The sequence below is a fragment of the Phasianus colchicus genome, chromosome 20, assembly GCF_987193195.1.
Source record: "Phasianus colchicus chromosome 20, bPhaCol1.hap1.1, whole genome shotgun sequence".
Classification (NCBI taxonomy): domain Eukaryota; kingdom Metazoa; phylum Chordata; class Aves; order Galliformes; family Phasianidae; genus Phasianus; species Phasianus colchicus.
In genome coordinates this window covers 6,227,031-6,254,211 of record NC_143455.1, presented here as the reverse complement: position 1 = coordinate 6,254,211, position 27,181 = coordinate 6,227,031, and the positions used below count along the sequence as shown (strand labels likewise).

At 59.2% G+C, this 27,181-nt stretch overlaps 5 protein-coding genes across 7 annotated transcripts; 4 read left to right on the top strand and 1 right to left on the bottom strand.

The window, feature by feature from the left end:
* The first annotated feature begins 734 nt into the window (after nt 1–734).
* Nucleotides 735–3,131, top strand: RPL38 (ribosomal protein L38). 2 transcript variants are annotated; one of them, XM_031598871.2, is made up of 5 exons: nt 735–840; nt 1,028–1,060; nt 1,383–1,443; nt 2,582–2,704; nt 3,053–3,131. In XM_031598871.2, exons 2-5 carry the CDS (start codon nt 1,058–1,060, stop codon nt 3,076–3,078), a joined length of 213 nt encoding a protein of 70 aa, XP_031454731.1. In that variant the 5' UTR covers nt 735–840; nt 1,028–1,057; the 3' UTR covers nt 3,079–3,131. The 2 variants fall into 2 exon arrangements, with proteins under 2 accessions (XP_031454731.1, XP_031454732.1); XM_031598872.2 differs by lacking the exon at nt 735–840 and adding an exon at nt 887–911.
* Nucleotides 3,132–4,755: 1,624 nt separating this feature from the next.
* On the top strand, nt 4,756–11,711 carry TTYH2 (tweety family member 2). Of its 2 annotated transcripts, XM_031598875.2 has the most exons (14): nt 4,756–4,933; nt 5,478–5,650; nt 6,552–6,663; nt 7,220–7,440; nt 7,524–7,619; nt 7,695–7,767; nt 7,846–7,915; nt 8,041–8,096; nt 8,176–8,268; nt 8,343–8,435; nt 8,516–8,658; nt 8,734–8,919; nt 9,002–9,080; nt 10,389–11,711. In XM_031598875.2, the coding sequence occupies exons 1-14, from the start codon at nt 4,805–4,807 to the stop codon at nt 10,467–10,469; spliced, it is 1,605 nt and encodes a 534-aa protein (XP_031454735.1). In that variant the 5' UTR covers nt 4,756–4,804; the 3' UTR covers nt 10,470–11,711. The 2 variants fall into 2 exon arrangements, with proteins under 2 accessions (XP_031454735.1, XP_031454736.1); XM_031598876.2 differs by lacking the exon at nt 5,478–5,650 and having other exon boundaries at nt 4,802–4,933; nt 10,389–11,709.
* Nucleotides 11,712–12,207: 496 nt separating this feature from the next.
* DNAI2 (dynein axonemal intermediate chain 2) lies at nt 12,208–17,940 on the top strand. The gene is made up of 13 exons (XM_031598873.2): nt 12,208–12,437; nt 12,511–12,672; nt 12,755–12,876; nt 13,481–13,623; nt 14,156–14,269; nt 15,429–15,568; nt 15,738–15,860; nt 16,193–16,416; nt 16,509–16,644; nt 16,945–17,091; nt 17,201–17,428; nt 17,542–17,637; nt 17,823–17,940. Exons 1-13 carry the CDS (start codon nt 12,255–12,257, stop codon nt 17,829–17,831), a joined length of 1,827 nt encoding a protein of 608 aa, XP_031454733.2. The 5' UTR covers nt 12,208–12,254; the 3' UTR covers nt 17,832–17,940.
* A 2,133-nt stretch (nt 17,941–20,073) lies between these two features.
* On the top strand, nt 20,074–23,277 carry KIF19 (kinesin family member 19). The gene is made up of 8 exons (XM_090122203.1): nt 20,074–20,206; nt 20,290–20,464; nt 20,512–20,701; nt 20,774–20,944; nt 21,022–21,168; nt 21,236–21,358; nt 21,550–21,886; nt 21,956–23,277. Exons 1-7 carry the CDS (start codon nt 20,074–20,076, stop codon nt 21,733–21,735), a joined length of 1,125 nt encoding a protein of 374 aa, XP_089978329.1. The 3' UTR covers nt 21,736–21,886; nt 21,956–23,277.
* A 113-nt stretch (nt 23,278–23,390) lies between these two features.
* On the bottom strand, nt 23,391–26,630 carry BTBD17 (BTB domain containing 17). The gene is made up of 3 exons (XM_031598877.2): nt 26,417–26,630; nt 25,166–25,442; nt 23,391–24,797 (listed from the first exon to the last, which is right to left on the bottom strand). The coding sequence occupies exons 1-3, from the start codon at nt 26,508–26,510 to the stop codon at nt 23,717–23,719; spliced, it is 1,452 nt and encodes a 483-aa protein (XP_031454737.1). The 5' UTR covers nt 26,511–26,630; the 3' UTR covers nt 23,391–23,716.
* Nucleotides 26,631–27,181: the final 551 nt, after the last annotated feature.

Genomic DNA, 27,181 nt, shown 5'->3' with positions numbered 1-27,181 from the left:
GAAGGACGGAGCTGCCATCGTCCCCAGCGCGCACAGCCCCCCGCCGCGTGTTCATGCAGGACGCAGCACGGAGGGTCACCTCGTCACCGTTAACGCAATGCAAAGACAACATTAACCGCAGCCGCACCCCATTGCAGCGCTGCGGGTGATGGCGTGGGGCGGAGGTGGTGATGCGGGGCAAGGAGGGAGCACAGCCCACCCACCACACGCAGCTGTGCACGCTCGTGTGAGCTCACACCCACCGCGGTCCGCCCAGGGGAGCTCAGGGCCACCTTCGTGCGTGCACAAGCGGAGAGATCTCAGCTCCCGCTGCTTCTCCCGTTAATTTGCGGCACCTCCCGACCCGGGGCTGCGCCGCCCCTGCCTGAAGCAGCCCCGAATCACCGGGGGCGGTGGGACGGACCGCCCGACCCCGAGGAGGAGCGCGGATTTGGGTCGGTTTGGAGGATTTTGCGCATGGCTACGGCTCCCCCTTGTGGCCAGGAGGCTGCATTGCACTCAGCTCTCGGGGCGGGCCGGGGACTGAGAGCCGCGGGGCTGCAGATTGGGAACCAGGGGGCTGGGCGGCTCCGTAGGGCCGGAGCTCCTTCAGCAAGCACCGATCGTGAGGCCACGGCATCCCTTCTGTCCACAACGTAGCAGCACCCGCCAACAAGATCCGCAGAGACCGCGGAGTTCAGCACCCACCAACTCAGCACAGCGCCGCTCCGCGTTCTTCCTTCTGCTTTTTGTCCCTCCGCTCGCGCCGTACCGCGCTGCGAAGGGCGGGGCTTGAGGGGGCGTCCCGGAAGCGGAAGTGCGTCCTCTCCTTTCCGCTCCCAGTAGCCGAGAGCCGCAGCGGTGAGCGCGGAGTGGGGCTGTGTGGTATCCGCCGCCATCCGAGGCCGTGTGGGGCTGGGCGGCCTCGGGGGGTGCAGGGCGGGCGGCAGAGACTCGGGGGGGGCTGATGGCGGGCGGCGGGCGTGGGGTGGCCGTTGAGGCCGTGAGGATGATGCTCTGACGCCATCTTGGCCTGTTCCTCCCGCAGGTTGGAGCGAGCTGAGCCCGGCCCGGAGTCATGGTGAGGAGGGGGCTCGTGGGGGAGTGGGGGGGGGGCTCGCAGACGTGCTGTGGGGCTTCTTTCGGTCCGTGAGTGGAAGTTCTCTCGTTCCTTACGGCTGTGGGGTCCAGTAGAGGAATCTCCATTGTTCTTTGGGTCTGTGTGCAGAGTGAGGGGTTCTCCCCTTCATCGTGGGTGAAGGTTTTGAGGAGAGCTGCTCCTGTTTTTGGGGGTGCGCTTGGGGTCTGGGCTGAGGCCCAACTGAGTGGCTGCACCAAAGACAGAGTATAGGGTGAGTATCAGCTCTTGTCCTTGTCTATGCTGACTGTGTTTCATCTTTCAGCCTCGCAAGATTGAGGAGATCAAAGACTTTCTGCTGACAGCCAGGAGGAAGGATGCAAAGTGTAAGTGCTGAAGCTGCTTTAGGAGAGGAGTAAGGGTGTGCTTCAGCAGTTCCCCTCCTGAGTGGGGCTGCAGGCCTGTGTCGCCCATTAGGCCGAGCAGCTCCATGCTGTGGAAGTGCTGAGGGATTCCTGGCTGAGGCTGTGTTTGCATGCAACACCAGTGGCATTTGCAACTGAGCGTTGGCTGAGCAAAGCCATCCTGGCTGCAGAGGAGCTGCAGGGGAGGAGGTGCAATCCCAGGGATGAGCTGGTCAGGGCTTGGTGCTCACTCACTTGGGTTTCTTCTGCTGCTGTTCACTCGTGGGTGTTTTTGCCAAACCCAAGTTGCAACTGGTGGGAAGATATTTGCAAATATTAGCCTGTCTGTGACTTAGTAAATCTTTGACAAGCTAAAAGATGTCGTTCTGTTAAAGCTCTGCGACACCTGACAAGTGAATCACGCTTAAACTCAAGTTTTCTATTGTTGCGAATACAAAGACAATTATAATTGAAAAGCTGGAATGTCTTGTCTCGGTATTTAACAATGTGCAAGCAGTTTTCCTTTATTTTTTCCTGTATTTGGATGTAGCTGTCATGGGGATGAGGTGCTTTAATTCTGGAAATGTTTTGTTAACTCAGCGGTGTGGGCGAGAGAGGGATAGTTCAGTGTGCACTGTTACTATAGTTGCTGACAGCTGCTTACAAAGCATTTCAGTACCTTTCAAGTCATTCTAGATTTTGCAGCAGCTCTACTGCTTGTTATACTGAGCTGCATGGGATGTGCAGTGGGAAAGGAGAGCAACTGACCACAGCTCTGAGCAAGCTGCTTAGATAAAACAGCCCTGCATGGCTGGAGAGGAGATGAAGCACTGCCTGCAGCCATGCAGAGTTGAGAAGACTCATTACGAGGGTCAGTGCTGCTATTCAGATGCAGAGGATTACACAAAATAAGTCCAGTGCACTTCTATGCTCTGTTGAGATGCTGTACGCTTCTGATGCTACTTGTTGTAAATATCTGCTATGAGACAAAAAGATCTCCACGTTTCCTTTGGGATGTGTAGGATTTGTGGTTTCACAGAAAATGCTCCTGTCTGGACATGGTTCATAAAAGGAAAGGTGGGGTTGCTGCTGTCCCACTAACCCGTTGTTAATCCTGCAGCTGTCAAGATCAAGAAGAACAAGGACAATGTGAAATTCAAGGTGCGCTGCAGCCGGTACCTTTACACCTTGGTCATCACAGACAAGGAGAAGGCAGAGAAGCTGAAACAGTCCCTGCCTCCAGGTATCACCAGGGGGACCTCCCAGGGGCCAGCCCAAGTCTGGGATCTTGTGCTGGAGCACAGCTGAGATCAGAATAGAAGGGGGGGCAGAAGGTGCAGTCTGTTAGTTGCCTGAGCAAATGCTGCTCAAACTTCCAAGTGTTGATAAGTGCCTGGGGAGCTGTGGGGCTCTGACTGCTCTTTGCACAGCTGCAGCTTGTGCTGGCAGGCAAGGGGAGCTGCTCCAGGCCCTCTGCAAACCCTGTAATAAGCTGCAGCTGCGTGTCTCCTGCACAAGGGCAGATGCTTCTCTCCTGGCCAGACAGGGTGATGAACCATGTTTCAAACTTTTGTCTTTTTCTCCTCCCTAGGTTTGGCTGTGAAGGAGCTGAAATGAACTGTTTGCACCTAGATTTCTCCACATTTATTACAATAAAAATTGGAAGTGTTTCCAGGTGTCAGACTTGTCCTTTCCAAACAGCACCTTGGTGAAGCCATATGTGTTTCTGTAACTGCTCTAGAAGGAATGGCTTCTGCCATGCATGGCCTGGACCGGCTACCCCAGTGTGCCAGCTCACAGCCTGGTGCTTCAGGAGCTGGTTTCAGTCTGTGCCCCAGCAGAGCTTGCAGTGAGGGGCACCCGAGGGGGCTGAGGCAGCTGCTCTGTGCATGTGAATGGAGTGTCTTGTCAGCTGCCATATGATCTGCTTTCACATCCTAAGTGCTGGGCCTCTTCAGCCCATCCAGCTGGCAGCTGCCCGGTGAGACTGCATGCCAGAGCAGAAGACTGCTCAGCTGTAGCTTTTGCTAACATTAATTCTGGGTGAGCCTCCCAGCAGGGCTGCAGGAAAGCTCAGAGGTTCTTAGGCTGACAAAGAGTGGCTGGTTTGCCTGCAGCCTACCGCGGTTCCCCATCGCCTTCCCTGATGCAATGTTCCCTGAAGGTCTTCTGGGGCACAGTGAGCGTGAGCTGTGCTGGGAGCACCCACACGCTGCCTGGGCTTAGGGTCAGCTGCAGACCAGCTCCCAGCCCTTTACAATGCACTGCCTCGGGGGAACTAAATGGTTTTCTAGTGGAAGATTTTTGATGTAGAGAAAATGATCCTCAGACACTTTTTTTTTTCACCCCGTTCCTGATTTAGGTGCAGCTTGCTGTACCTGGAGCAGTGGGTATTAATAACACATGCTTGAGAGGAGAGCCATAAAGAGTAAAACTTCTTGGCAGGGAATGGTATTTTGCCAGGGATTTGTGGTGGCAGTGTGGAGTGGAAGGTAGATGTGTTCATCAACATAACCCTGCAGGATGATGTACAAGATTTGGTATCTTTCCAGAATGGATGTGGGGGATGCCCAGCATGTCCTCAGCTGCTGTTTGCTGGGACAGTTGGGATGGAGCAGTTTTGGGTTACTGCTGCAGCAGGAGTCTCCATGGGGTGACCGGGTTGGGTGGGAGCATACCCAGCTGCTGATGTCTGAGCTCAAGCTCAGCCCTTGTGACAGAGTCCTGGTGTGTGGCCCTATAAGAGGGTGACGGTGTGTCCCCCTGTCATCCCATTAGGGTACAGTTTGCTTACGTGAGCAGCAATGCCTTACAGGAGATGGAGGGATGTGATGCCTCTAGCACTGATGGGATGCAGCACCCTCGTATCATTAGGGTACACTTCCCTGATGAAGGGAGCAAAGTGATAGGATTCAATGATCCTTTTAACGGGAAGCCCAGGGGGTGCAGTGCTCCTACAGCAGCAAGGCGATGGGTGCAGTACTTCAATGCAAGGAAATCATGGAACCCTTTGAGCAGGAAGGGACCTTTAACCTGGTCCAACCCTCCAACAAAGAATGGAGATACCTACATCTCGATTAGGGCGCTCAGAGCCTGATGCAGGCCGGTGATCCAGCTGACATCTCGATGAAACGCCGGGGCCCCATAGCGGGGAGCAAAGAGCCGCACGGCACTGGGCAGCGAGCCGCACGGCGAGGGGGCGTGGCCAGGAGGGGGCGTGGCCAGGAGGGGGCGTGGCCTCACAAGTGGGCGTGGTCACTCTGAGGGGGCGTGGCCTGGAGGGCGGAGCGCGGCGTGGCGGCGCGTTGCCCCCCGCCATCAGCGGCCCCGGCCCGGCCCCGCCATGCCGCCCGCCCGCGCCGATTACCTGGCGCCCTGGTGGGCGGCCTGGCTGCACGGGCTGCCCCATCGCGGCCTGCGCCTGCAGCCCGTGCCAGCCGCTTTCCACCCGCGGGACCCCGACTACCAGCAGGTACGGACCCCGCGCTTCGTGCCCCCCTTCCCCCGGGCTCGGGTCCTTCATCCCTCCGCACTCCCGACGCTCGTTCTGCAACGGGGAGCGCGCTCCGCGCTGGGTGGGTTCGCGCACCAACACAAACAAACACGCGCTCCTTTCAGTGACCGCTTTCACCCCTCCTGCTGCAGGCACAAAGCGCACTTCTTCCCGGGGAGGGCGCGTTTGGGCCCCGCCGTTAATCTCGGTATCTCCGGTACCCCCGGTTCCCGGTACCGCCGAACCGCAGCTGCAGCGGATCCCGGCGCGGGGCAGCGCTGTGCGAGTTCCCCCGGTGGAGCGCTGTGCGGTCCCTGCGCTGAGCATCCCGGCACTGCCTGAACGCGGCAATGCCTTCCCAGCTCCGCACCCACCCTGCGCCGCGGGAACGGGGACGCGAACGGGCGCCGCTTCCTCTTTCCCCTTGTGACCGTCCCGTGGGAAGCCCCGCCACCCAGCACCCCCCAGCGTCTCTTCCCCGAATCGCTGTTCGAGCCGCGCGGCGTCCCCTTTCCCTCCGCAGTCGCTGCTTTTCTTCGGCTTGGTGTCCGCCGTCTGTCTGGGCATCAACCTCCTCTTCCTCACCATCTACCTGATCTGCTTCTGCTGCTGCAAGCGGGACCAGGAGCCCGACGCCAAGCGGCCCCGCTCCTGCTGTGTCACCTGGATGGCCGTCACCGCCGGGCTTGTCTGCTGGTGAGGGGTGCTGCCACCGCGTCCCACACTGCTGCACATTGCTTCCCTGCCCGCGCCACACCAGGACAGCCCCGGGGTCTCATCCCCATCCCTTTCCCACCCTCCCACTAATCCCAGCAGTCACTAATCCCAGCCCGTGGCAGATGGCGGGCGGTGCTGTGACCCAGCTGGCAGCCCGGAGCGGCCGCGCTTCATTGTGGCCACCCTTAATTGTGGATTGTGACCGCCATTAATTGTGGCCGGAGCAATTAGGCAAGGGGCAGCAGCACTTTGCCCTGTCCACCCATTCTCTTGTTTTCCCCCCTGCTTTGAGCCCCCAGGAGCAGCACGCGGTTCCCTTTCGTCGCGCAGCAGACAAAGGCTCACTGTCTGCCTGCGCTGCGCAGCAAATGTCCCCGCTGAGCTCCCTGCACCTGTCCCATGATCTCTCCCCAGTCCTAAGACAGAGCACAGGGACGTGGTGCTCGCAGCCCTCAAGGGCTTTGAATGCAGCGGGATCTTGGGCTGAGACCAAATTGGAGCCGATGGGTTGGTGTTTGTCATTTTTATTGGTGTGGCCGCAGGCACGTGCTGGGATCAGGAGCATCCCTGCTTGGAGCCGCTTTGCCCGCTGTGCTTCTTGTCAGCAGTGGGTGTTTTCCAGCTCATTCCCCTAATCTGCTTTGCCTTGATCTCTCTGGGTCTGGCAGGATCCAGTGCCCAGCCCATGGAGCAGCTCTGGGCTTGGGTATCACCAAGCCAGAGCGCAGTCCCATTGCAGTGCTGTCCCTGGGTGTCCCCAAGCCATGGTCATCAAATCAGAGCACGTCCCCATTGCAGCACTGTCCCCATCCCCAAAGCTACGGGCTGCCTTGGGGTGAGCATTTCCCCTTTCTCTAACCCGAGTCCCCTCTGCCCCCAGCACGGCTGTTGGTATTGGCTTCTATGGGAACAGCGAGACCAATGATGGGGTGTACCAGCTGCTCTACGCCCTGGACAATGCCAACCACACCCTGACTGGCATCGACACACTGGTAGGGCTGTAAGACCCCCCTCCCCAGCCCTCTCTGTGCCCCTGGGTGCTGCTCTGCTGCACACTCGTAGCTTTGCCTTGCAAAGCCAGTGTCTCCCAGGGCAGAAAGCACTGAAAATCTGCCTGAAATGGGACCGATGGTCCCATTGCAGGAGGGTGGGCTGCAAGGGACCCTCCCCAGCTGTGCCACAGGGCTGGGCTGAGCCCCCTGGGGCAGCCGGGCTGAGCTGAGCACAGGAGGCTGACGTCAGCCCTGCAGAATGGGGCCTTTGTGCAATGTTATCCGTGTCGGGGCCATCCCTGCTGTGCCTCGGCTGCCCTTCCCTGCTGCATCCCTTGATTTGGGGATGCAGATATCTACCCAAAAGGTTGGGTTATCCCCCTCCCCCACCCCTCACCACACTAACTCTCATTCATGGGGTGGCCAAGGCTGGAGGGGGCAGCAGGACACCTTGAACCTTTTTCTCAGCCAGGCATGCTCTCACCCTGTCTGCACTGCAGGGGAACCCCAAGCCTCTCCCCAGCCATGCTGATCCCCCCCTGTGCCTTGTCCCCAGGTGGCAAGCACCACGCAGCAGCTGCAGGTGACCCTGGAGCAGCACCTGGAGCAGCTGACAGAAGTGCTGGCAGCACGGGCTGACTACCTGCAGACCCTCAAGTTCCTGCAGCAGCTGGCAGGCAGCATCGTGCTGCAGCTCTCAGGGCTGCCCAGCTGGCATGGTGTCAGTGACGACCTGACTGCTCTGGCTGCCAACGTCGGCTATGTGGAGTACTACCGGTGAGATGGGACAGAATTCTGAGCATTCCCCACTCTGGGATGCTGGGGAGAATGCACTGATGGAACCCTTCCTCTGCATCCAGGTGGCTGTCCTACCTCCTCTTCTTCATCCTTGTTCTCACCGTCTGCCTGCTGGCCTGCCTGGGGCTGGCCAAACACTCCCGCTGCCTCCTCACCATGTGAGTGCCCACCCGGGGCTGGGATGGGGCTGTCCCCGTGGTGCCATCCTGTTGTGCTCATCCCTCTCCCTGCAGGATGCTGTGCTGTGGGCTCCTGACCCTCATCCTCAGCTGGTGCTCCGTGGCTGTGGACACGGCAGCAGCAGTGGTGAGTGGGGGCTGTGGGGTGGCTGTGGGGCTGCTGAGCGCCGTCCCAACCCCACTGTGCTCTGTCTCATCCCCATAGGGCACCAGTGACTTCTGTGTGGCCCCAGATAAGTTCATCATGAACCAGACAGAGAGCGAGATCAGTGCAGGTAGAGAGCCCTAGTGCTCCCTAAAACATGATGGGGGGGTCTCAGGGGAGCCATGCTCCATGCTCTGACTCTCCCTATGCTGCTCTCTGTGGTGCTCACGCTGACGTCTCCGTTTTACTTTACAGAGGTTGTTCACTATTACCTGTACTGTGAGCAGAGCCTGAGCAGTCCCTTCCAGCAGGTACAGGAGGAAGGGATGCTTGGGGTGGGGGGTGGCCACCCAGCTCTGACCCTCCCCACCCCCCCGCTGCCTCTTGCAGGCTCTCACCGTCTTCCAGCGCTCGCTCACCACCATGCAGATGCAGACCCAGGGCTTGATCCAGTTTGCCCTGCCCCTCTTCCCAATGGCTGAGGTATGGGGTGGAGGGAGTGGGAGTGGGATTTGGCCCCCTGTTCCCATCTGTTCTCACCCTTTTGTTCTCCACAGAAAGACCTCCTGGGGGTCCAGCAGCTGCTCAACACCTCAGAGACCAGCCTGCATCAGCTCACGGCCCTGCTGGACTGCCGTGGTCTGCACAAGGTGAGGGGGGGCCAGGACGCAGCCACTCAGCCTCCAGGGTCCCCCAAGCCTCCATCCCTACCCCCATCCCATTGCTGCAGGACTACCTGGATGCTCTCATTGGCATCTGCTATGATGGCGTGGAGGGGCTGCTCTACCTGGTGCTCTTCTCCCTGCTGGTGGCCGCCTCCTTTTCCACCATTGTCTGTGCTGCAGCGCGTGCCTGGAGGCACCTGGCAGGCAGGTGGGGGCAGCGCGGACCCCTCCCTTGCCTTTTGCTCCTGGGGCTGATGATAATAGGCACCTCGCTCCCCTGCAGGGACCAGGACTACGATGACATCGATGAGGAGGATCCCTTCAACCCGCAGGCACGGCGCATCGCTGCCCACCACCCAGTGCGAGGACAGCTCCGCAGCTTCTGCAGCTACAGCAGCAGCCTGGGCAGCCAGAGCAGCCTGCACCCCCCGGCACAGACCATCTCCAATGCCCCAGTCTCTGAGTACATGTGAGCCCACCCAGGGGTTCCCCACACCCAGGGGATGATGCGCCGGGGGCTTTACCCCACTGAGCATCCTTTCTCCCTGCAGGAACCAAGCGGTGCTGTTCGGAGGGAACCCACGCTATGAGAACGTGCCGCTGATCGGCAGGGGCTCCCCCCCTCCCACGGTACGGTGGGCAGCCGAGGCCAAATCCTTCTTGTGACTGTGGGCGGTGGGTGCAGGGAGCCCCCGTGGGGCTGTGCAGTGGGGCAGGGCCCCCTCCTCTTGTGCCGGATCTGCCTGTTCCCCATCTGACTAACCCAGTTCCTCAGCAGCCCATGAGGGCTACAGGGAGAGGTCATCAACCACGTGCTCGGAGGAGACCAAAATAGTTCTCTTTCTGTCTGCTTTACTTTTTTTTTTTTTTTTTTTTTTTTTTTTACTCATCCCAAGAATTTCAAAGGACACTTTGTGCAGTATTCCGTGCATGTTCACATCCCTTCCCCCCGTCCCCTCTGCTGTTTATTTAAACCCACCCTGCCTGTTAATGCCTGCTTTATTTTATTTCTTTTTGTTTTGTTTTGCATCAATTATTTTGGAGCTAAGTTGCCCATCAAGAGTAAGTTCAGTTGCTTCATCCTCCCCACTTCTTTTCCCTGGGCTCCTATCCTCACTTCCACCCTTGTAGCTCCTCCATCCCTTCTCCTCTGGGACTTCTTTGTTCCTGGGCAGAGCGTGGAAGGCTGGGGAGGGGCAGGGCCACATTTGGTTTGCAGCCTGCCCGTGCCAGGGGGCTGGAAGTGGTCTCCATCCCCATCCCTTCTCTGTACAGTTTTTCTCCCTCCTTTTCTAACAGTATCTATCTGTTTCCATGCCTGCATCCCAAGGACTCATTGCTCCCCATCCCAGCTCACCCCTTGCAGGGCTGCTGCTGGGGGGCTGCCATGGGAACAGGGTGACAGCCATGGCACCGCTGTGGTGGTTGAGGTCCCCATGCTCTCCTCTGCTGGGGACATTTTTTGCAATCAGGTGAAAGCGTGGAGGCTTTAATCCGATTGCACGGCCCTCGCAGCTGGAGGGCTGCTCCTGGGGGGGGGGATGAACACAGGGATTAATTTGAGTGCTTCTCCCCACCCCGAATGGTTGAATTTAACCAGGATTCAGATCCCTAAGGAAGGACTTTTGTAGTCCGAAATAACAAACTCAGAATAATCTTCCTTAATGCCAAGTCAGGGTGCTCCTCCCTCCAGCAAACTGCTGCAGAAATTGAATTGTGCTCCATTATCAAAGCTGGAGGTTTTGTCTGGGGACTCTCCCAACTTCCAGCTGGGGCAGAGGCTGGAGAGACCCAGGTTAATGGGGATTAATACCGATAGGAAGCCATCTTCCCATTCATCCCCAGGCTTTCTCTATGCTAGCAGTGATGCTGGGCTGGGAGGGATGTGGGTGTTTGCTGTGGGGGCTCTGGCTGTGCTCACCCTGTCTTTTCCTGCAGTACTCCCCAAGCATGCGAGCCACCTACCTGTCTGTCACCGATGAGCACCTCCGGCCCCAGCACACCGAGTTCCCAGCCTAGCAGCTCGTCCTGCAGCTCGAGGGAGGAGAAAAAGCCACTGATGGAAACCAAAGACACCCAGAGCCCCTTGGTGGGCGAGGGGCTGCAGATGAGCCCCGGCTGCGGGATCCATGCTCCGTGCGCTCTCTTCCCTGGCAGCTTCTGCTCACTCTCATGTCTTCCTGCCTTATGGGATGCTTCCCTGGACTGACTGCAGCTCTCCTGGAAGGCTGGAGGTTGTTCACCTCTCCCTTTCCACCTGCACCTGCTTGGGGTGGTTTTATGCCACGGACAGGGACCGTATCTGGGTTCCTTTGACTGGAGCACACCCTGGGGCTGAGGTTGTCCCAGAAGAGCTCCTTCATCCCATAGCAATGCAGTACCAACCACTAGTGACCCCACCACCTTCTCTATGCCAAGGGGTGTGGGATAGGGATGTCTTGACCCTGCTGCCTTTCTTTTGCTTTGCATTTTGTAAGTTACCTGAAGGGCAGAGATGCGGCTCAGCTTGCTGCCTCTGTTCCAGCTTGGATTTGCTGCAATGCATGTTGGCTTGTTGACTCTTTTTGGCAGTCCTGCTCCCTGGGGCAGGTTCCCCTGTTACATGCAGGACAGCTCTGGGGTAGCCACAAATTCCCTGGAGAGCTTTAAGGACTGGAGCTGGCTGTAGCAATAGGGGACACATCCCTGCCACTTTGTCTGCATTGCCAGGGCTCCGTGCTAAGCCAGGGTGTAGCAAAAGAGCCAGGAGGAGCCAACATGAGCTGATTGAGGCCCTTTGTGGCTGTTCATTTTGGTGTGGGCTGCCCTGGGACCTCTGGGCTTCAGTTCTGGTTGTCCCCTCCCTGTTTTGCCAGCTCCCTGTGAGCTAACAGTGCAGTGGCAGAGCAAGGGCTGTCCCTGGGCAGAGCCCCATTGGGGTATTACTTGATAGCAGTGACTCACTGTGTCTTTTAAAGATAACTGTACATATCCCTTTGTCCCCTAACTCCATCTGTCTGTTACACGTGACTAGCATTATTGGCTGTTGGTAACCTGAAAGTTTGTAATGTTTTTTTGGTTTGTTTTTTGTTTGTTTGTTTGTTTTTTGGCTTTTAACGTTTTGATGTAACGGTACCATAGGAGAGCTGTTCCCCAGCGCATGTGGACTAACCTCATTGGGACTCCCACTGGGAGGAGTGGGGGTCCTGCCTCGTTTCTATGTGCCCTCGGGGCAAAGACAATAAACACTTATTGTACTAAAACCCATCTCCTCGCTGCTGTCCCCAGGAGTTGTCCATCCTGGGGGTGTGCAGGGTGCTGTTGAGGGGCAACGTGGGGCTGCTGATGGGGTCTGAGTGTTCTGTCACACCTTGGGCTGCTCTCTGCAGAGCCTGAGAGTGACCTGGGGGACGCTGGGTGTGATCTGGGGGATGCTGCTGCTCTTCCACTGGGCGCTGTGGGTGCTGCAGCTATCACGGATGGCCCTGTGGTACCCAGGGTGTGAGGAGGGGCTGCCAGCCACCCACAGGAGGGTTGTGTTGGGATGGGGCTGCATTCAGGGTACCAGCAGGGGATGCGAGGTGGCTGTTGGGGCTGGACACACACACACACGCAAGTCCAAGTCTGTCCCTAATTACAAAGCCGGTCCCAGTGTTAGCTGCTCCTAATTAGCCACGTTCTGCCCTCCCAACATGGCGGCGGACAGCGGACACGCCAGCCTTGCCCTTCCCAAGATGGCGGCGCCATCACGTGACGCGGTTGCCAGGTAACGGCGGACGCGGCCCGGTCTGCCTGCGCTGAGCCAGGCCTCGGCCCGGGCCCAGCATGGAGATCGTCCACGTCTACACGAGGAAGCGCAGCGAGTTCGGCCGCCACTGCAACTTCTCCGACTGCCCCGCCAAGGTGTGCGTGGACATCCAGCCCGACCCCAGCCTGGCCGACAGCTTCGTGCTGCGGAACCCGGTGGACGCCTGCGTGCAGCATGGCAGCGAGATGTCGGAGCACGAGGTGAGCCGCGGGGTGGAGCCGGGCCGCTGAGCCCTGGGGATGTTCGCTGATTCCGGCCTGCCGCTCCCTGCAGGCCAACACGGAGCGGGTGGAGGTGGAGAGCCGCGGTGTGAACCACGTGGAGGGCGGCTGGCCCAAGGACATCAACCCACAGGAGCAGGAGCAGACCTTGCGCTTCCGCAAGAAAGTGGAGAAAGAGGAGAACTACGTCAACACCATCACGCACCTCGGGGCGGTGAGGCCGTGCCCGTCCCTTGTCCCCGCAGCCACGCGCTGCCCCAGGCTGGCAGTGTGACCTGAGGGTGCTCTGCCCGCAGCTGATGGAGCACTGCGTCAAGCAGAACAACGCCATCAACATCTACGAGGAGTACTTCAGGGAGGAGGAGGCGGACGAGTTGGAAGACGAGGCTCCTTCCGCCAAAACCATCAACGTTATCAGGTTGAACTGCCGTCTCCCTTCCACAAAACTCACAGTCATTCCCATCTCGGTCCACGGTGCTCATCCGGCTCTGCAGCCCCATGACAGGCTGCTAAAAGCTAGAGCAAGCAAGGGGAAAGACGTGGCTTTAGAACAGTTCATGGATGGGGAGACCTCCTGCAGCCCCATGCCCTGTAACCTGTCAATTCCTCCCCTCCCCGGCCTGCCTGGGCAATTCAAACATAAGTGCCAATGCCCGTGGGCAGAGGCAGCTCTGAGCATCTTCTAACAGTGATCTAGGCAGGATCCCTTTTTTTTTTTTTTTTTTTTGTTAATGCCTCAAAGATTATTTTGCACATGTCAGGGGCTGTTAGGTCATTTCTAGAAGTCAGATCTGGTAACATAATTGGATTCTTAGAGATGTATAACTGGAAAGACTTTATTAAATCATCAACTCTTCTTCCCCCACCCAGCCCCCAGGAGAATCATTTCCTGCACTCAGTGCTCAAGGGTTTCAGCTTGTTTTAATTGCAATTCCCACAGTTTCCTTTGGAGACAGTCATCCCGGGGTGTGACAAAGCTGTTAACAAACTAACATCTTTTTTTGATGTCCTGCTATCAAAAGGGATCCAAACGTAACAAAGAGGACAGCCGCCCATCTGTCCTGGCACCCTGACAGATGCAAGAAGCTGGCAGTGGCTTATTCCAGCCTGGAGTTCCAGCGGAATGCAGAAGACATGAGCTTTGACTCATACATCTGGGATCTCGGTAAGGGGATGAGAAAACCTGCTTGTCAGTAATGTTGCCACTGCGGAAGCACTTTGTGCGTTCAAAGCATCTCCCAGATGTAGTAAAGAACCACAACACTCTAGAGGAGGTGAGCAGGGGTTGGGTTTCTGCTTTGCCCACAGATCAATGCAAAGCAGGCCAAAAACGGGACCTGAAAGCTGGTCAGCAGGTGCTCAAATCCCACTACATGAGTTCATGAGCCAGAGTGCCTGCAACCACAGCAGGCAGCTGAGCCACGTTTCTCTTATGTGGTTTTTGTATTTCTGTGGTTCATCTGTGCTTGATTAAGAGGCAGCATAAGTCCAGGCTGAGGACTGCCCTCTTCTGTCAAGCTCGAACCTGCTGCATTTTGGAGTGAAAAATACCAAGAAGGGGGTCAGGATAGCACGGGTCTGTTCCCAGGCAGACAGCGAAGGGCAGGTCACCTCCCATCCCTGTGACGTGGTGTGAGAGCCTGCTGTGCCTCTGGGCTGCCTTTACACATCACTCTTTACTCATTCCTTCTTGGCAGAAAATCCCAACAAGCCAGAGCTGGTTCTCAAGCCGTCATCCCCTCTTGTGAGCCTGGAGTACAACCCCAAAGACTCTCACATCCTGCTGGGGGGATGCTACAATGGACAGATGGGTAAGGAAGATGGGTTATGCATGAAGCCATGATAACAAGGGTCTGGCTTTGTTTAAATTCAAGAAGAGCTTGGTTCCAAGACCACACCCACATCCACAGACCTGCTCCTCTCAGGGCTGCACAGAACCTGCACTGTTACCCAGCACATTGCAGGCACTTGGGGTGCTCAGCCAGAGCATGGCAGTGCTGCTGGCTCAGAGCATGGAGCAGTACATGTGCTGCATTTCTGCCTCACCCACAGCCACATATCTTCACGTGGCAAAAGCCTGGAAGAGTTGCCATCACTTAATTCAATGAATTGTTTTTGTGCTGTTGTTTCATGTGCCTGGTAAAGGGCCCCTCTTTGCCAGCTTCGTTTTATGGCTGTTATTTACTTGGCTACGCAAGATCTTTGATTTAATTGCTCTCATTTTGATGTTTTCCTTGCCATTTGCAGCAGCAATCAGATCTGACAGGGCATGCATCACGGGGCTGTTCCCGCACGCTCCGCGGGTGATGGAGGGGGGATTTCAGCACGTCCTGCACAGCTCCCCAGGCGTGTGGCACCAGCCCAGCAGAGCGTGCACCATCACATCCAATTGCCTAATTAGAAGCAAGCGAGAGGGAGTGAGTGTGGCTCAGTGCCACCGTGGCCCAGCTGCCCAACCTTTGCTGAGCCATGAGTGCTCCTGCGCCATGACCTGTCCTCTGCTGCCTGTCAGAGACAGAGAGGAATGGATAGCTGCTGCTGTCCCTGGGACCTGCCTTTGTTAGTGGCTCCCTTAAGGCACATGGGAGGATTGCACAGCCAGGGTCAGGTCAGATAGGATGGTTTTGAGCAGCACTAAGCATGAGAACTGCTGTTGGGGGTGTTAAGACCACATCTGGTCCTGCTGCAACCCTTTCTGCAGAGCAGGAGAGGAGCTGGGGGGATGAATTGCCTCTGGGGATTGCAGTGCAGCTGCCACAGAAATGATTGCTGAAAGAAGTACTGGGGCTATTTAATGTTCTCACCATCTAGCTTCGTGTTTGCAGAAAGCACAAATTGTTCATCCCTTCAGGATGGGCATCTCCATGTACGATCACAGCAGCAGGATCCCAGCCTCAGGGCCCTTCCCTGGTTTCAAGGAGTTGGGCAAGGCAGCTGGAGCGTATCTTGACAGCTCCTTTTCTTTCACAGCTTACTGGGACACCAGGAAGGGCGGGCTGCCCGTGGAAGTGTCCACTGTAGAGGTCAGCCACAGAGACCCTGTGTATGGTGCAATCTGGCTGCAGTCCAAAACTGGCACTGAATGCTTCTCAGCCTCCACTGATGGGCAGGTAAATGGCAGGGACAGGGAAAGGGCTGGGTGCTCATACGGTTGCTGCTGGCAGGCACTGGCAGCCCAGCATGCTTTGACACAAGGCAGCTGCCCAGCTCCAGGGTGCTTGGCTTCCCAGCACTCGTGGCTGAGAGCAGCCCCTGCCCTGAAATATCCTTCCCCTGCAGGTCCTGTGGTGGGACATCCGCAAGCTATCCGAGCCCACCGAGGCACTGGTCTTGGACATCACACGCAAGGAGCTGCTGGAGAATGCTCTGGGTGCCAGCACGCTGGAATTTGAGCCCACCATGGTGAGCTTCATGCACACAAATGGTGTCCTAAACATGGCAGGTGCGTGAGTTGGGCAAACCTGAGCGGGGCAGGCAGTGCCAGTGCCTGGAGCACAGCATTGCGGCATGTTCTACCCACCTTTATCTGTCAGAAGTTCCTAAACTATGGGGCCATGCTGGCAGCTCAGCCTTTGAAGCCCCCTGATCACAGTGTGTCTCAGGGCTCCATTCTGCCCATTGCTGGCTGCAACCAGCTCCCCTCGTCACACTGCAAAGCCCTTCACTCAGCAGCTGTCCCCCACACCACGAGGTCCCCAGCCTGCTGACAGCTGCTCTCCTGCTCCCACTCTCAGCCTACCAAGTTCATGGTGGGCACAGAGCAGGGCATCGTCATCGCCTGCAACCGCAAAGCCAAGACACCCCCTGAGAAAATCGCCAGTACCTACAGTGGCCACCACGGGCCTGTCTACGCGCTGGCCAGGAACCCTTTCTTCCCCAAAATCTTCCTGACGGTTGGTGACTGGACTGCTCAGATCTGGTCGGAGGAGACGAAGGAATCATCAATTATGTGGACCAGGTAGGTGTCAGCGTGCATAGGTTTGCACTGCAAAAAAAACCCTCCTGCTCTGTGGCAGAGTATCTGGCAGCAAGCATGGGTTCTGCGGGCAGGTACCACCTCTCCTACCTGACGGATGGCTGCTGGAGCACTGTGAGGCCATCTGTCTTCTTCACGACCAAAATGGATGGGACGCTGGACATCTGGGACTTCCTCTTCAAACAGAACAACCCATCCCTCAGCCTGAAGGTCAGCTCCCCACTGCTGGGAGAAATGGGGGCTGCCCTGGTCAGCAGTAACACCAGCCACAAGGCACAGAGTGAGGAGCACCTGGGGACGGGGTCAGGGGATGGAGGACCTCATGTGTCTCTCTGTGCAGAGCTCTGGATCTGCTCTGTCAAGCAGCAGCCTTCAAGTCCCCAGATTTGCACATAGGCTCCCATTGCTGGCACACACACGGGTTTCTCTCTGCCAGCTCATCCTGCCTGGCTTCTCTAGGGGCACCAGATAAGGGCTAAGCACTGACATCCATCCATCCTCCCTCCCCAGATCTGTGATGAGCCCCTCTCCAGCCTGCGCTTGCAGGACAACGGCTGCGTGGTGGGCTGTGGCTCAAAGCTGGGCACCATCACCCTGCTGGAAATCTCCTCTGGGCTCTGCACCCTGCAGAGGAATGAGAAGAACCTGGCCAATGCGGTATGTGTGCTTCAGGTGGCAAGCAGCCGGATGCCTGTGCAGCAAAGCCCTTAGTGCTGCCAGCATGTAGCTGTCCCCACGGGGTCCTCTGCTCCCCTCTCTGCCCTAGATGTTTGAGCGGGAGACCAAGCGGGAGAAGATTCTAGAAGCCCGGCACCGGGAAATGCGGCTGAAGGAACGTGCCAGGTCAGAGGGTCAGGGCTTGGAGGCAGAGGAGATGCTGGAGGAGAGTCCCCAAGAAGCACTTGACCGTGCCCAGAAGGAGTTCTTCGAGGTCATTGAAGCAGAGCTGCAGAGGAGGGCACGGGCAGAGGCCCAGCAGCCAGGCAGCAGCAAGGTATTGGGACCAGCAGCTGTGGGAGCATCCCCAGCCCTGCATGGCTGCCTGGTCCAGTGTGGTGGGGATCAGTGGAGTTCTGCAGGGGACACTGATCAACCTCTGCCTTTCAGGTTAAAGAACACACGGAGGAGGAGGTGGTGGCTCAGGGGGAGGAAGGCGAGCTGCCCAAGTACGAGGAAGAGGACGAGGAAAAGGACGCTGCCAAGGTCAACTCGAACCATCCTCACGTTGCTCTCCCCCTCCCTGCTGGGGTGGCTGCTCGGGGGCTGGTGCAGGGATGAGGCTGTGGCATAGAGCTGCTGCCCTGCAGGGCACCCCAGCCCCTAGCTGGGCTCCTGGGGTCTCTGCCTCCGTGGGGCAGCCCCAGACACCGTGTCTGCTCTCTCCACAGGAGCCGTAGCAGACAGGACCAGTAGATCGCACAGAAACTGTGAAGCCATTCACAGATGCTCCCTGGCCCTTTGCCCTCCTGATTTTTCTGTAGTGTGAATAAACAGGAGCTTCCCACACCACGCTTCCTGTTTTGTCACAGCGGGGTTGAGCAGAGAGTGGGAAGGTCACGTCCTTTCTCCTTTCCATCTCCCTTCTGGGACCAGGCCATGGTGCAAAGCCAACAACCAACCATGGTGCAACAGCAGCTGGTGCCCTATGGTACATCCTGGGATCCTGGTGTGGGCAAAGCCCCCCTCGCCCAGCCCATTACTTCCCCCCATCCTTGCCTGCAGAGCCAGGGCCGGGGTTATCAGCTCTGGGTAAACACAGCCCTGCTGTTATCACAATGCAGCCCAACTGCCGGCTTATCCACCGCTCAATTATTAATGAGCTGCTTGTTGTGTTCGCCCCACAGCACAGCTGATGACAGGGGGATGGGGCTGCTGGGGGGACGGCATCTGTGCAGTGGGGCTGGGGATGAGCCCCAAAGCCCCACTACAAAACCAGTGAGTGTCACCTGCTATCCAGGATGCCTGCTGCCATGGGGTGGGGGCACAAGGTTTGTTGCCCCCCAGCCCTAAGCAGAACACTGCTGCTCATCCAGCAGAGCCGGCTTTGGGGTCAGCAGAGCCCCTGAAAACCAGTGGCAGTTTGCTGACTGTGAATGGGAGGATGCAGCAAGGCACCACCCAGTCATTGCAACCCAAGCTCAGGTGCAGCCACCAGGCGCTGCTGCTGCTGGGCTGGGTCCTACCCTGAAGCACAGAGGAAGCCCAGCACCAGCCTTGCGGCTTGGCCAAGCACCTCATTAAGTGCCAGCACTAATTATATCAATAGTGTGACAGCGTTTCCAGGAGCCTGAGTAGGACACAGTTCTGTGCTCCCCCCCGTGCCACCTGTCCCCAAGGCAGCGAGGGGCCGCTGCCAGCAGGAAGGCTCACTGCCCAGCTGCCCCTTTAAGGCCAATCCCAGCAGCGTTCGCTTTCTTCCCAGGAAAATGAGCCTCTAATTGCAGCATGGGGGGGTCCTGGGGGCTGCACCGGCTGCCGGCTGTGCCAGCCCAGTGCCAGACTGCATTCAGTGATGGCCGGTGTGCAGGTCCCTGTTCTGCTGTCCCTTCGTCCCTGTCCTCTCTGCCCCACACTCACTGGCCATGTCTTGCAGGTGGCTCTTCGCATCCGACCCATGAGTGTGGCTGAGCTGCAGAGGGGGGCCAGGCCCATTGCCCACCGCCTGGATGAGCAGGTACACCTGTGGGACGGGGACCCAAGGCAGGGGACGGGGGGATCAGGTACACTGGACAAGCCTCAGTGTACTCTGGACATACCTGGGTGTACCTGGTGCTGCATGTGATGCACACACGTGTGATGTGTGCACAGAACAGGATGGGGGACACCTGCAGCTTTACATTCCCTGCAGAGATCCTACAATAACAAAGCGGCAGGATGGGAGTCTGCAAGGACACTGGGTCAGGAGAAGCCCTTCCTGCAGGGCTGTGGGACCCCAGTGCCACCTCTCCCCATCCCCAACTCAGGTTGCAGGGAAGGCCTGGAGGCTGTGTGTTGGGCAGCCAGGAGATTGGCTTTGCCACAAAGGTTGAAATCTGCGTTGCACTGAGAGACACCAGGAATGCTGGCAGTTGCAATGGGGTCAGCACTGGGCCCCCTCTGTCCTGGCATCACCCAAAAGCAGAGGTCTGGGGTTGGTGCAGGGGTACAAACAGCATCCCTATGGTGTGATTGCATTGCAAACCAGCTGGAGGTGTGCAGCTGCGGGCACCTTGCTGGGCTGTACTCACAGAGGTGCTTTTGTGCCAGCAGGCAGTGGAGCAGCCGGCTGGGCAGGTCCCCTTGGCACTGCACACAAAGCAGCTTTGAACCCCAGCCGCTGCCTGGGGACAATGGGACGATACAGGAACATAAAGGGCCCTGGTCTGGAGGGAACATTGGCAAAGGGGAGGCTGGAGGTGCTCTCCCAGGAGCATGGGGGTGACAGATGCCCTAGGCAGCCCCATTTGTCTCTGCCAACAGGTTGTGGTGCTGCAAGACCCCATGCAGAACTCTGATAATGTCCTGCATGCCAGCCACTCCCAGGAGAAATCCTACATCTTTGATGCAGCCTTTGACTCCACATCCACCCAGGTGGGTCCATGGGATGGGCAGGGCATGGGGACGTGGGGCTGGGAACATGGTGTGGGACAACCAACTGGCATGGGGGCACTGGGATGTGCCCTGGGACCATTCACTCTCCAACAGGAAACAGTGTACCATGCCACCACCCGAGGCCTCATCGCAAGCGTCATCTCCGGCTGCAATGCCACCATATTTGCTTATGGCCCCACTGGTGAGGGGCTCAGGGATGGGCCCCATATGGCAGGGGCTGCGGAGAGAGTCCCAGCCCCAGATGAGCCATCCCCTCTCCCCCAGGCTGTGGGAAGACCTACACCATGCTTGGCAGCGACAGCGAACCTGGCATCTGTGCCCGTGCCCTTGGTGACCTCTTCCATGCCATCAAGGAGTGCAGCAGTGATGCAGAGCATGAGGTCTCCATGTCCTACCTAGAGGTGCATGGGAAAGCGGGGATGTTCCATCTCTGGGGCAGGCAGGGAGCAGCGAGTGACACACAGCCAGGGTGTTGCTGTGCTGCAGTGCTGTGTCCCCTATGGGTGCCCACACCATGTGGGATGTTCCCAGCTCCCCCCTTTGCACCCAGATCTACAATGAGGTGATTCGGGATCTGCTGAGCCCCTCACCACACTCCCTGCAGCTGCGGGAGGATTCCCATGGCACCGTCCGAGTGGTCGGCATCACCGAGGTGTCGGCCAGCAGCTCCGAGGAGGTGGGACAGGGGATGTCTGGGGGGCAGCAGGGAGCAGCGAGCCCCTTACCCAGCACAGCCTGTCCTCTCCAGGTCCTACAGCTGTTGCTGAGGGGGAATCGGCAGCGGACACAGGAGCCCACAGCTGCCAACCACACGTCATCACGCTCCCATGCCATGCTGCAGGTCACTGTGCGGGGACGGGGACTGCGCTGCGGGCGGCTCCAACTGATCGACCTGGCAGGCTCCGAGCGGGCAGCTTGGGTATGGCATGCACCCCTGCGAAACCCCTAGCCCTTTTTTATTGCTACCACACTTTTTGCCTTCACCCCACCGCCCAGACGCAGAACCGTGGGCAGAGGATGAAGGAGGGAGCGCACATCAACAGGTCACTGCTGGCCCTGGGCAACTGCATCAAGGCGCTGAGCAAGCCGGCAGGCAGTGCGCACGTCAACTACCGTGACAGCAAACTGACCCGCCTGCTGAAGGTGCGATGGTGTCAGGGGGCACAGGCTGCTCCCCCCACCCCACTCAGCTGTGTGCTTTGCTGCCCAGGACTCACTCGGGGGGAACAGCCACACGGTGATGATCGCCCACATCAGCCCTGCCAGCACTGCCTTTGAAGAGTCCCGCAGCACGCTCACCTACGCCCAGCGCGCCAAAAGCATCCGCCCCACGGTGGGACCGGGAGGGTGAACACCATCCCACCTCCTGCCAGCATCCTCCTGTCCCGTCCCTGAGCAGCCCTGGTCCCCAGCAGGGAGGGCGTAAGAGCCGGTCCCTGCTGCACAGCTGCACAGTGCTCAGGGACCCGAGCTGGGGATGTGCTGTGCCGCGGCAGTGAGATGCTCACGCTATGCCCATTTCAGGTGAAGCACAACCTGCTCAGCAACTCAACCCATGGCAGAATTGTGGCCAACCTGCGTGGGGACATCCAGCACCTCAAGCGCCAGCTGTACACCGCATCAGGACCAGGCAAGCACTGTGCCATCCGCTACACCCAGGGTATGCCTGGCCCCACTGTGCTGCCCCAGAGCTGCAGGGCTCGGTACTGACACCCATATTCCCAGCCCAGGTTCAGCTGCGGGACAAGCTGCTCAATGCCTGCCGTGAGCAGGCAGCCCTGTGCCAGCACCTGGTTCAGCTGGAGGGCACAGCACTGCACACCCGGCTGGCAGCTGCCCGGCACCTCCGCATACTCACTCGGTATGTGGGTGCAGGTGGGGTCCCCAGAGAACTGGCTGTGTCACTGAGACCCCAAAATGCCTCCTGCAGCTGGAAGAGGAGAGCATGGCGCTGGGACAAGGAGGGGCAAGGGAAGCCAGGGGGGCCCAGTGAGAGCAAGAGGAACACAGACACGGATATGCCAGAACCACCCAATGTGATCACAGCACAGGAGAGCTTCATGGCACTGGTGGAGAAGCAGGGCAGACTCCAGGAACAGAAGGTGCGGGAGCCCCAAATGCAGCATCCACAGCTCAACCCCACATCTGCAGGGAGCTGAGCTTGACGAGTTCCTGCCTAACAGCACCACTTACCCCAGAGCACTGGGATGTGTGCAGAGGGTAAAAGGCCAGGCAGGTTGGAGGCCCTCTAGCAGGGATGCTGTCCCCTGAGAAGGAGGATGACCCCAGCGTGTGCCCACAGGCAGAGCTGGAGAGGCGCTTCCAGCAGAGCCAGCAGCACACCCGGCAGCTGGAGGAGGCTGTGCAGCGCGGGAGCAGCTCTGTGCAGCAGCAGGAGGTGCTGGCCCTGCTGTGCCGCCTGCACCAGCTGCAGCTGCACAACGCAGAGCTGCGTTCCCACTCCCTGCTCCAGGGTGGCTCCTGGCACTTCCCAGCCACTGCCATGCAATCCTTCAACCAGCACCAGGCTCCCCGTGCCGCAGAGGTGAGCACAGCACACCCACAGTACCAGGGTCAGGCGAGTGGCTGTGCTGCGGTGACGGTGCCACTGCGCCATGGAGACATTGAGCAGCGCCAAAAGCATCGTGGCCGTGGCTACTCCATGTCAGTCCTGTGTGCCACGTGTCCCCGAACTGAGGCATGTTGCCAGCAGGGACAGCCTGGAGGGAACAGCCACCCTCCTGGGGGCCATCCAGCCCGGCCCCTCCCCAGGCGCCTGACTGTGCGTGTGCAAAAAGCTGGAGGAGAGAGAAGAGCCGCTGGATGTCAAAAGGAGGAAGAGGCAGCTGCAGCCCTTCGAGGTCGCCAACCACGGGGTAGGTGGCAGCAGCACCACAGCCTGATGAGAGCACCAGGAGACACATTTCTGTCCATCTCCCCAGCTCCAGGCAGGACTGGCACCCATCGCTCAGCTGTGTTGTGGCGATTGGCCCAAGGACCTCCAGCAAGGACAGGTGGAACCCCCAGTGCTGAGCCGAGCTCCCCGCCGAAGCACAGCCATCCCCGTGCCAAGCAGTGGGCTGAGCACCCATCCTGCCCACCTCAGCGCCCCACATAGCCCACAGCACCAACTCTGCCGGGGCCAATTGACCAAACCTCCCTGTGGGACACACACGGCTGTGCTGGGCAATGACCGTGTGGCTGCTCAGCACCTCTGTGGCTCAGCAGAGCGGCACAGGAGCTGAGGTTTATCCTTTTGGAGCATTAAAAGGAGGCACATGAAGACTGGGAGTGGTGTGACAGCTGATGCGTCCCTGTGCCCACCCATCCCAAGGCACAGGGGATACGCAAAGATGCCCCGCGCTCCCTGCACTCATTTTCTGCTTTTATTAGGAAGGAGGTGAAGGACACCCAGGCAGGAACAAGGCGCTGTTCTCCACAAGTGTCCTTTGCTGGGGGAGGCAGCTGGACCCCTGTCCCACTGCACCCCAAGCTGCAGCCATGTCGGTGCAGAGGTGGCACTGCAGGGGCTGTCCCTGTGTCCCCATGCCACATGGTTGCACATTCCCTGTGCTCCCCGCAGGCACCCAGGGATGGCAGTGGGGACAGCAGGAAGAGGCAGGGAGCAGAGGGACCCCCATCTACCTATAGAGAGGGGACAAAGAGGCAGAGCCCCATGCTCACAGCCCCGCTACTTCTTCACCTTGATGAGGGAGTGGTAGACAGGCTTGATGATGATGTGCAGGTGCAGGGCGTTGTCGATGAGGTACTCGGAGGTGCGCTTCTGCAGGTCGGCATGGGCAAGGAAGTCAGCCGTCTCATCCGAGCTCTGGTGGAAGCTGTAGGCATGCTTGACAAAGATGCGGCCCTGCTGCCGCACACCCACCAGCACCGTCTTCTGGAAGCTGACACCAGCAAAGTCGGGGCTGCTGGTGGCCGGGGTGACAACGAGGCGCGGGCGGCCATCCTCGATGCGCACCGGTTGGATGGCGCTGGACACCGAGTCCGAGTAGACAGGGCGCAGGCTGACGGGCAGCCAGCGTGGGGAGAAGAGCACGTTCCAGGTCACCCGCTTGCCGGAGTCGTGGCTGCTGGGCCCGAGCTGGGTCTGGAAGCTGGTGCTGCGGTCATCCCGTGCCGGGTTGTTGATGACCCACTGGGAGCCCCAGCTGGGTGCGAGGTAGTTGCGGGGCAGGAACATGCTGCAGTTGACGTCGAAGTACTTGGCAAAGTGCAGAGGGGACGCGGCGTGGAACTGGAAGGCCTGGAAGAGCAGGTCCTGCACCGCGCTGTAGTGCCGCACCAGCACCGCCGACTGCGTCTGCAGCCGGAACAGCTGGCTGGGGGCGATCATGGGGTAGCGGATGGCACGCAGCACCCGCTCAGCCACAGCGTCCTCGGGCTGCCGCCGGGCCAGCCAGGCTTCCACAGCAGTGTAGAGCTCCAGCTCGCTGTGCAGCACCAGGTCAGAGCGCTCCAGCAGCAGCAGCAGCAGCTCCACGCTGACCGAAGCCCACTCGGCGCTGCTGAGCACGGACGACAGGTTCCAGGCCAGGAACTGCAGGCAGCTCTCCTGCAGCGCCGTGTCCCCGATGCGTGCAGCGTAGTGGTACCAGCCCACCACGTGGCCCTGGTTCGACTCGCTGGCCAGGTGGCTCCTCATGTAGTCGGCCACGCCACGCTGCAGCCCCCACACCCGGTACTTGCTGGCCAGCTGGTGCAGGGGGATGGCTTGGTGCAGCAGGAGGGACACCCCCCCACAGTACAGGTACCTGGGGTGGAGCGTGGGGTGGTGACACTGCTGTTCTCTGTCTCTATTCCCAACCCACTGATCCCTGAGAGAGCATCCTCCTCCTTCCTTGACTGCATCCTTCGCATCCCATAGGGCCCCTGAGAGGACATCCTTCTTTGGCTACATCCCTCCCAGCATCCCCATCCTGCAGGGTCCATGAGGGGACATCCTATCCAGTTGGCTCCATCCCTTCTGCTGTCCCCTTCCCATTGGTTCCTTGTGGAACTGAAGGGAGCATCCCTCTGGATATCTCTTTCCCCTGGAGTTCCCACTGTCCCCATGGGAACACCTCCCTCCTTGACAGCATCCCTCCCATGGGTATCCCCATCCTGTGGGCTCCCCACGCACCTGATGAACTTCTCAAAGAGCGCAGCAGTTTCAGGCGGCTCATGCAGGGTGACAACACTCTGGTTGCGCAGGAGCCCCTCGAAGACCTCACTCTGGAGGCTGAGCAGCAGTTGGTGGGTGTGGAAGACCTTGGCCTCATCAGAGGCAGCCGTGCGCACCCGCAGCACCGAGTCGCTGCTGTTGCCATTCTGTAGCAGCTCCTGCAGCCTCTGCAGCAGCGTCAGTGAGTGGTTGATGGTGGCCGCAGTGGCATCGCCGCTGAGGTCAGCTTTCTGGGCTGTGGGGAGGTGTTACTGTCCCACTGCTGTGCCCCAGCACCAGGCACAAGAGGGCAGGATGCTAACAGGGTGCTGGGGAAGCTTTGCTTTGTGCGCATCCTCCCTGTGCTCCCCACAGTGCCAAAGGGTTGCCTGCTGCCAAGGGTATGTGGGGAGGACAAGGGGACATAGGGACAGCTGTGTCTTTGGAAGCCAACAAGCTGCCTTTCTGCAGCAGAAGGAATAAGACCACCATGTACCAAGCTGGGACGTGCTGGGAAATGGCCCTGTGCCAGGCATGCTGGCACACAGCCTGGGCTGCCAGCCCTCTTCTGTCCCCATGTGGGCAGAGCATGCCCTGAAAACTGCCCCAGACCCCAGCCTTCCCAAGTGGCTGACATGGAGGGGCATACGAAGTAGGTTTTGGGACTCCCTGCAGGCTGAGGTACCAGTGGCCCCACTGCAGTAGTAGGTGCTGCTAGGATGGCACTACACTGTGCCTGTTCCCAGCATGATCCCTGCCTCCTCCTGGTGCTGTGAACCCACACCTCCCATGCACAGGGAGAGTGCAGGGAGCTCTGTTCCTGTGGGTACAGGGAGCCTTCCTCCTGCTCCTCACCCTCCCACATGCTTGGCACACCTCCCGCTTCCTCCCCAGCTCATCTTGATGAATTTGGCTCCATCTCTCCAATCTGCTTCTGGCCGGCTGGCAATCCCACAGATTACCCATCCCAGTGCCGGCTTAAGCCCAGCTGAGCAGGGATCAGGAGGTAATTGCAGTCCCTCGCCCCTCAATGCCCGCAGTGCTGAGCCCTGCGCTGGGCAGCCCGACCTCCCCGAGGGGCACAGCACACCCAGGAGCCACATCCATCCTCCCCCACAGCACAGCACAGTGTCTGGAGAGCCGCACTCAGCCCTAAATCACCGCCACGGCACAAAGAGTTGGGGGACCCAGGTCCCCCTCCAAGCCTCCCCCCCCCACCGCCGCCCTTACCAGCTTGCACGGTGAGGAGGAGGAGGAGGAAAGCGGTGGCAGCGCAGCCCCAGCGGCGGGCAGCTGGGGGCCGGGTGCCCGTCAGCCTCGCCATCGTTTCGCATCTGCCGGGGCGCGCGGTGCCCGACGGACGCTTATGTAGGCCACGAGCCCCCCCAGCCCGCACCGCCACATCGATTGGTGGAAACTGGGACCCGCCGTTACCAAGGGAACGGCTTCCAGCCCCGATCCATCCCACCCCGGCCCCCAGCCCCACATCCCAGGGCGTCGTGCTCCAGCGAGCCCCGGGCACAACGTGGGGTCGCTGCCGCTCACTGCCGTCGGACCGTGCCGGCCCCGTGCGCAGCCACAGCTCTTTGTGCTGCGGGGACGCACTGGGGCTTTTGCATTCAGGGCACAGTGCGTGCAGCCTCCCGGCTCCCCCAGCTCATGGGTATTCATGGCGGCGGCAGCCCTCGCCCTCCCATCACCATGGCATCGGGCTGCTGGCAGGAACTGCCTGCCCTTTTCCCAGCCTTTGCAGCCAAGACACTGCGTGCGCTGCACGAGTGCCCGGTGCCGGCCCTCACTGGCCCCTCGCCCACCCCGACGGCTCGTGCAGGGCTTTGCAATGGCACGGGGCACCAGAAATGAGATGAAGATGGGGATGGAGGTGGGGGTGGGATGGTGAGGATAGAATGAGATAGGAATGGGATTTCAGACTGTCTGTTAGGCACCTGGGCCAACTTTCCAGGAGACAACACCAAACGATGCTGTGACCTTCAG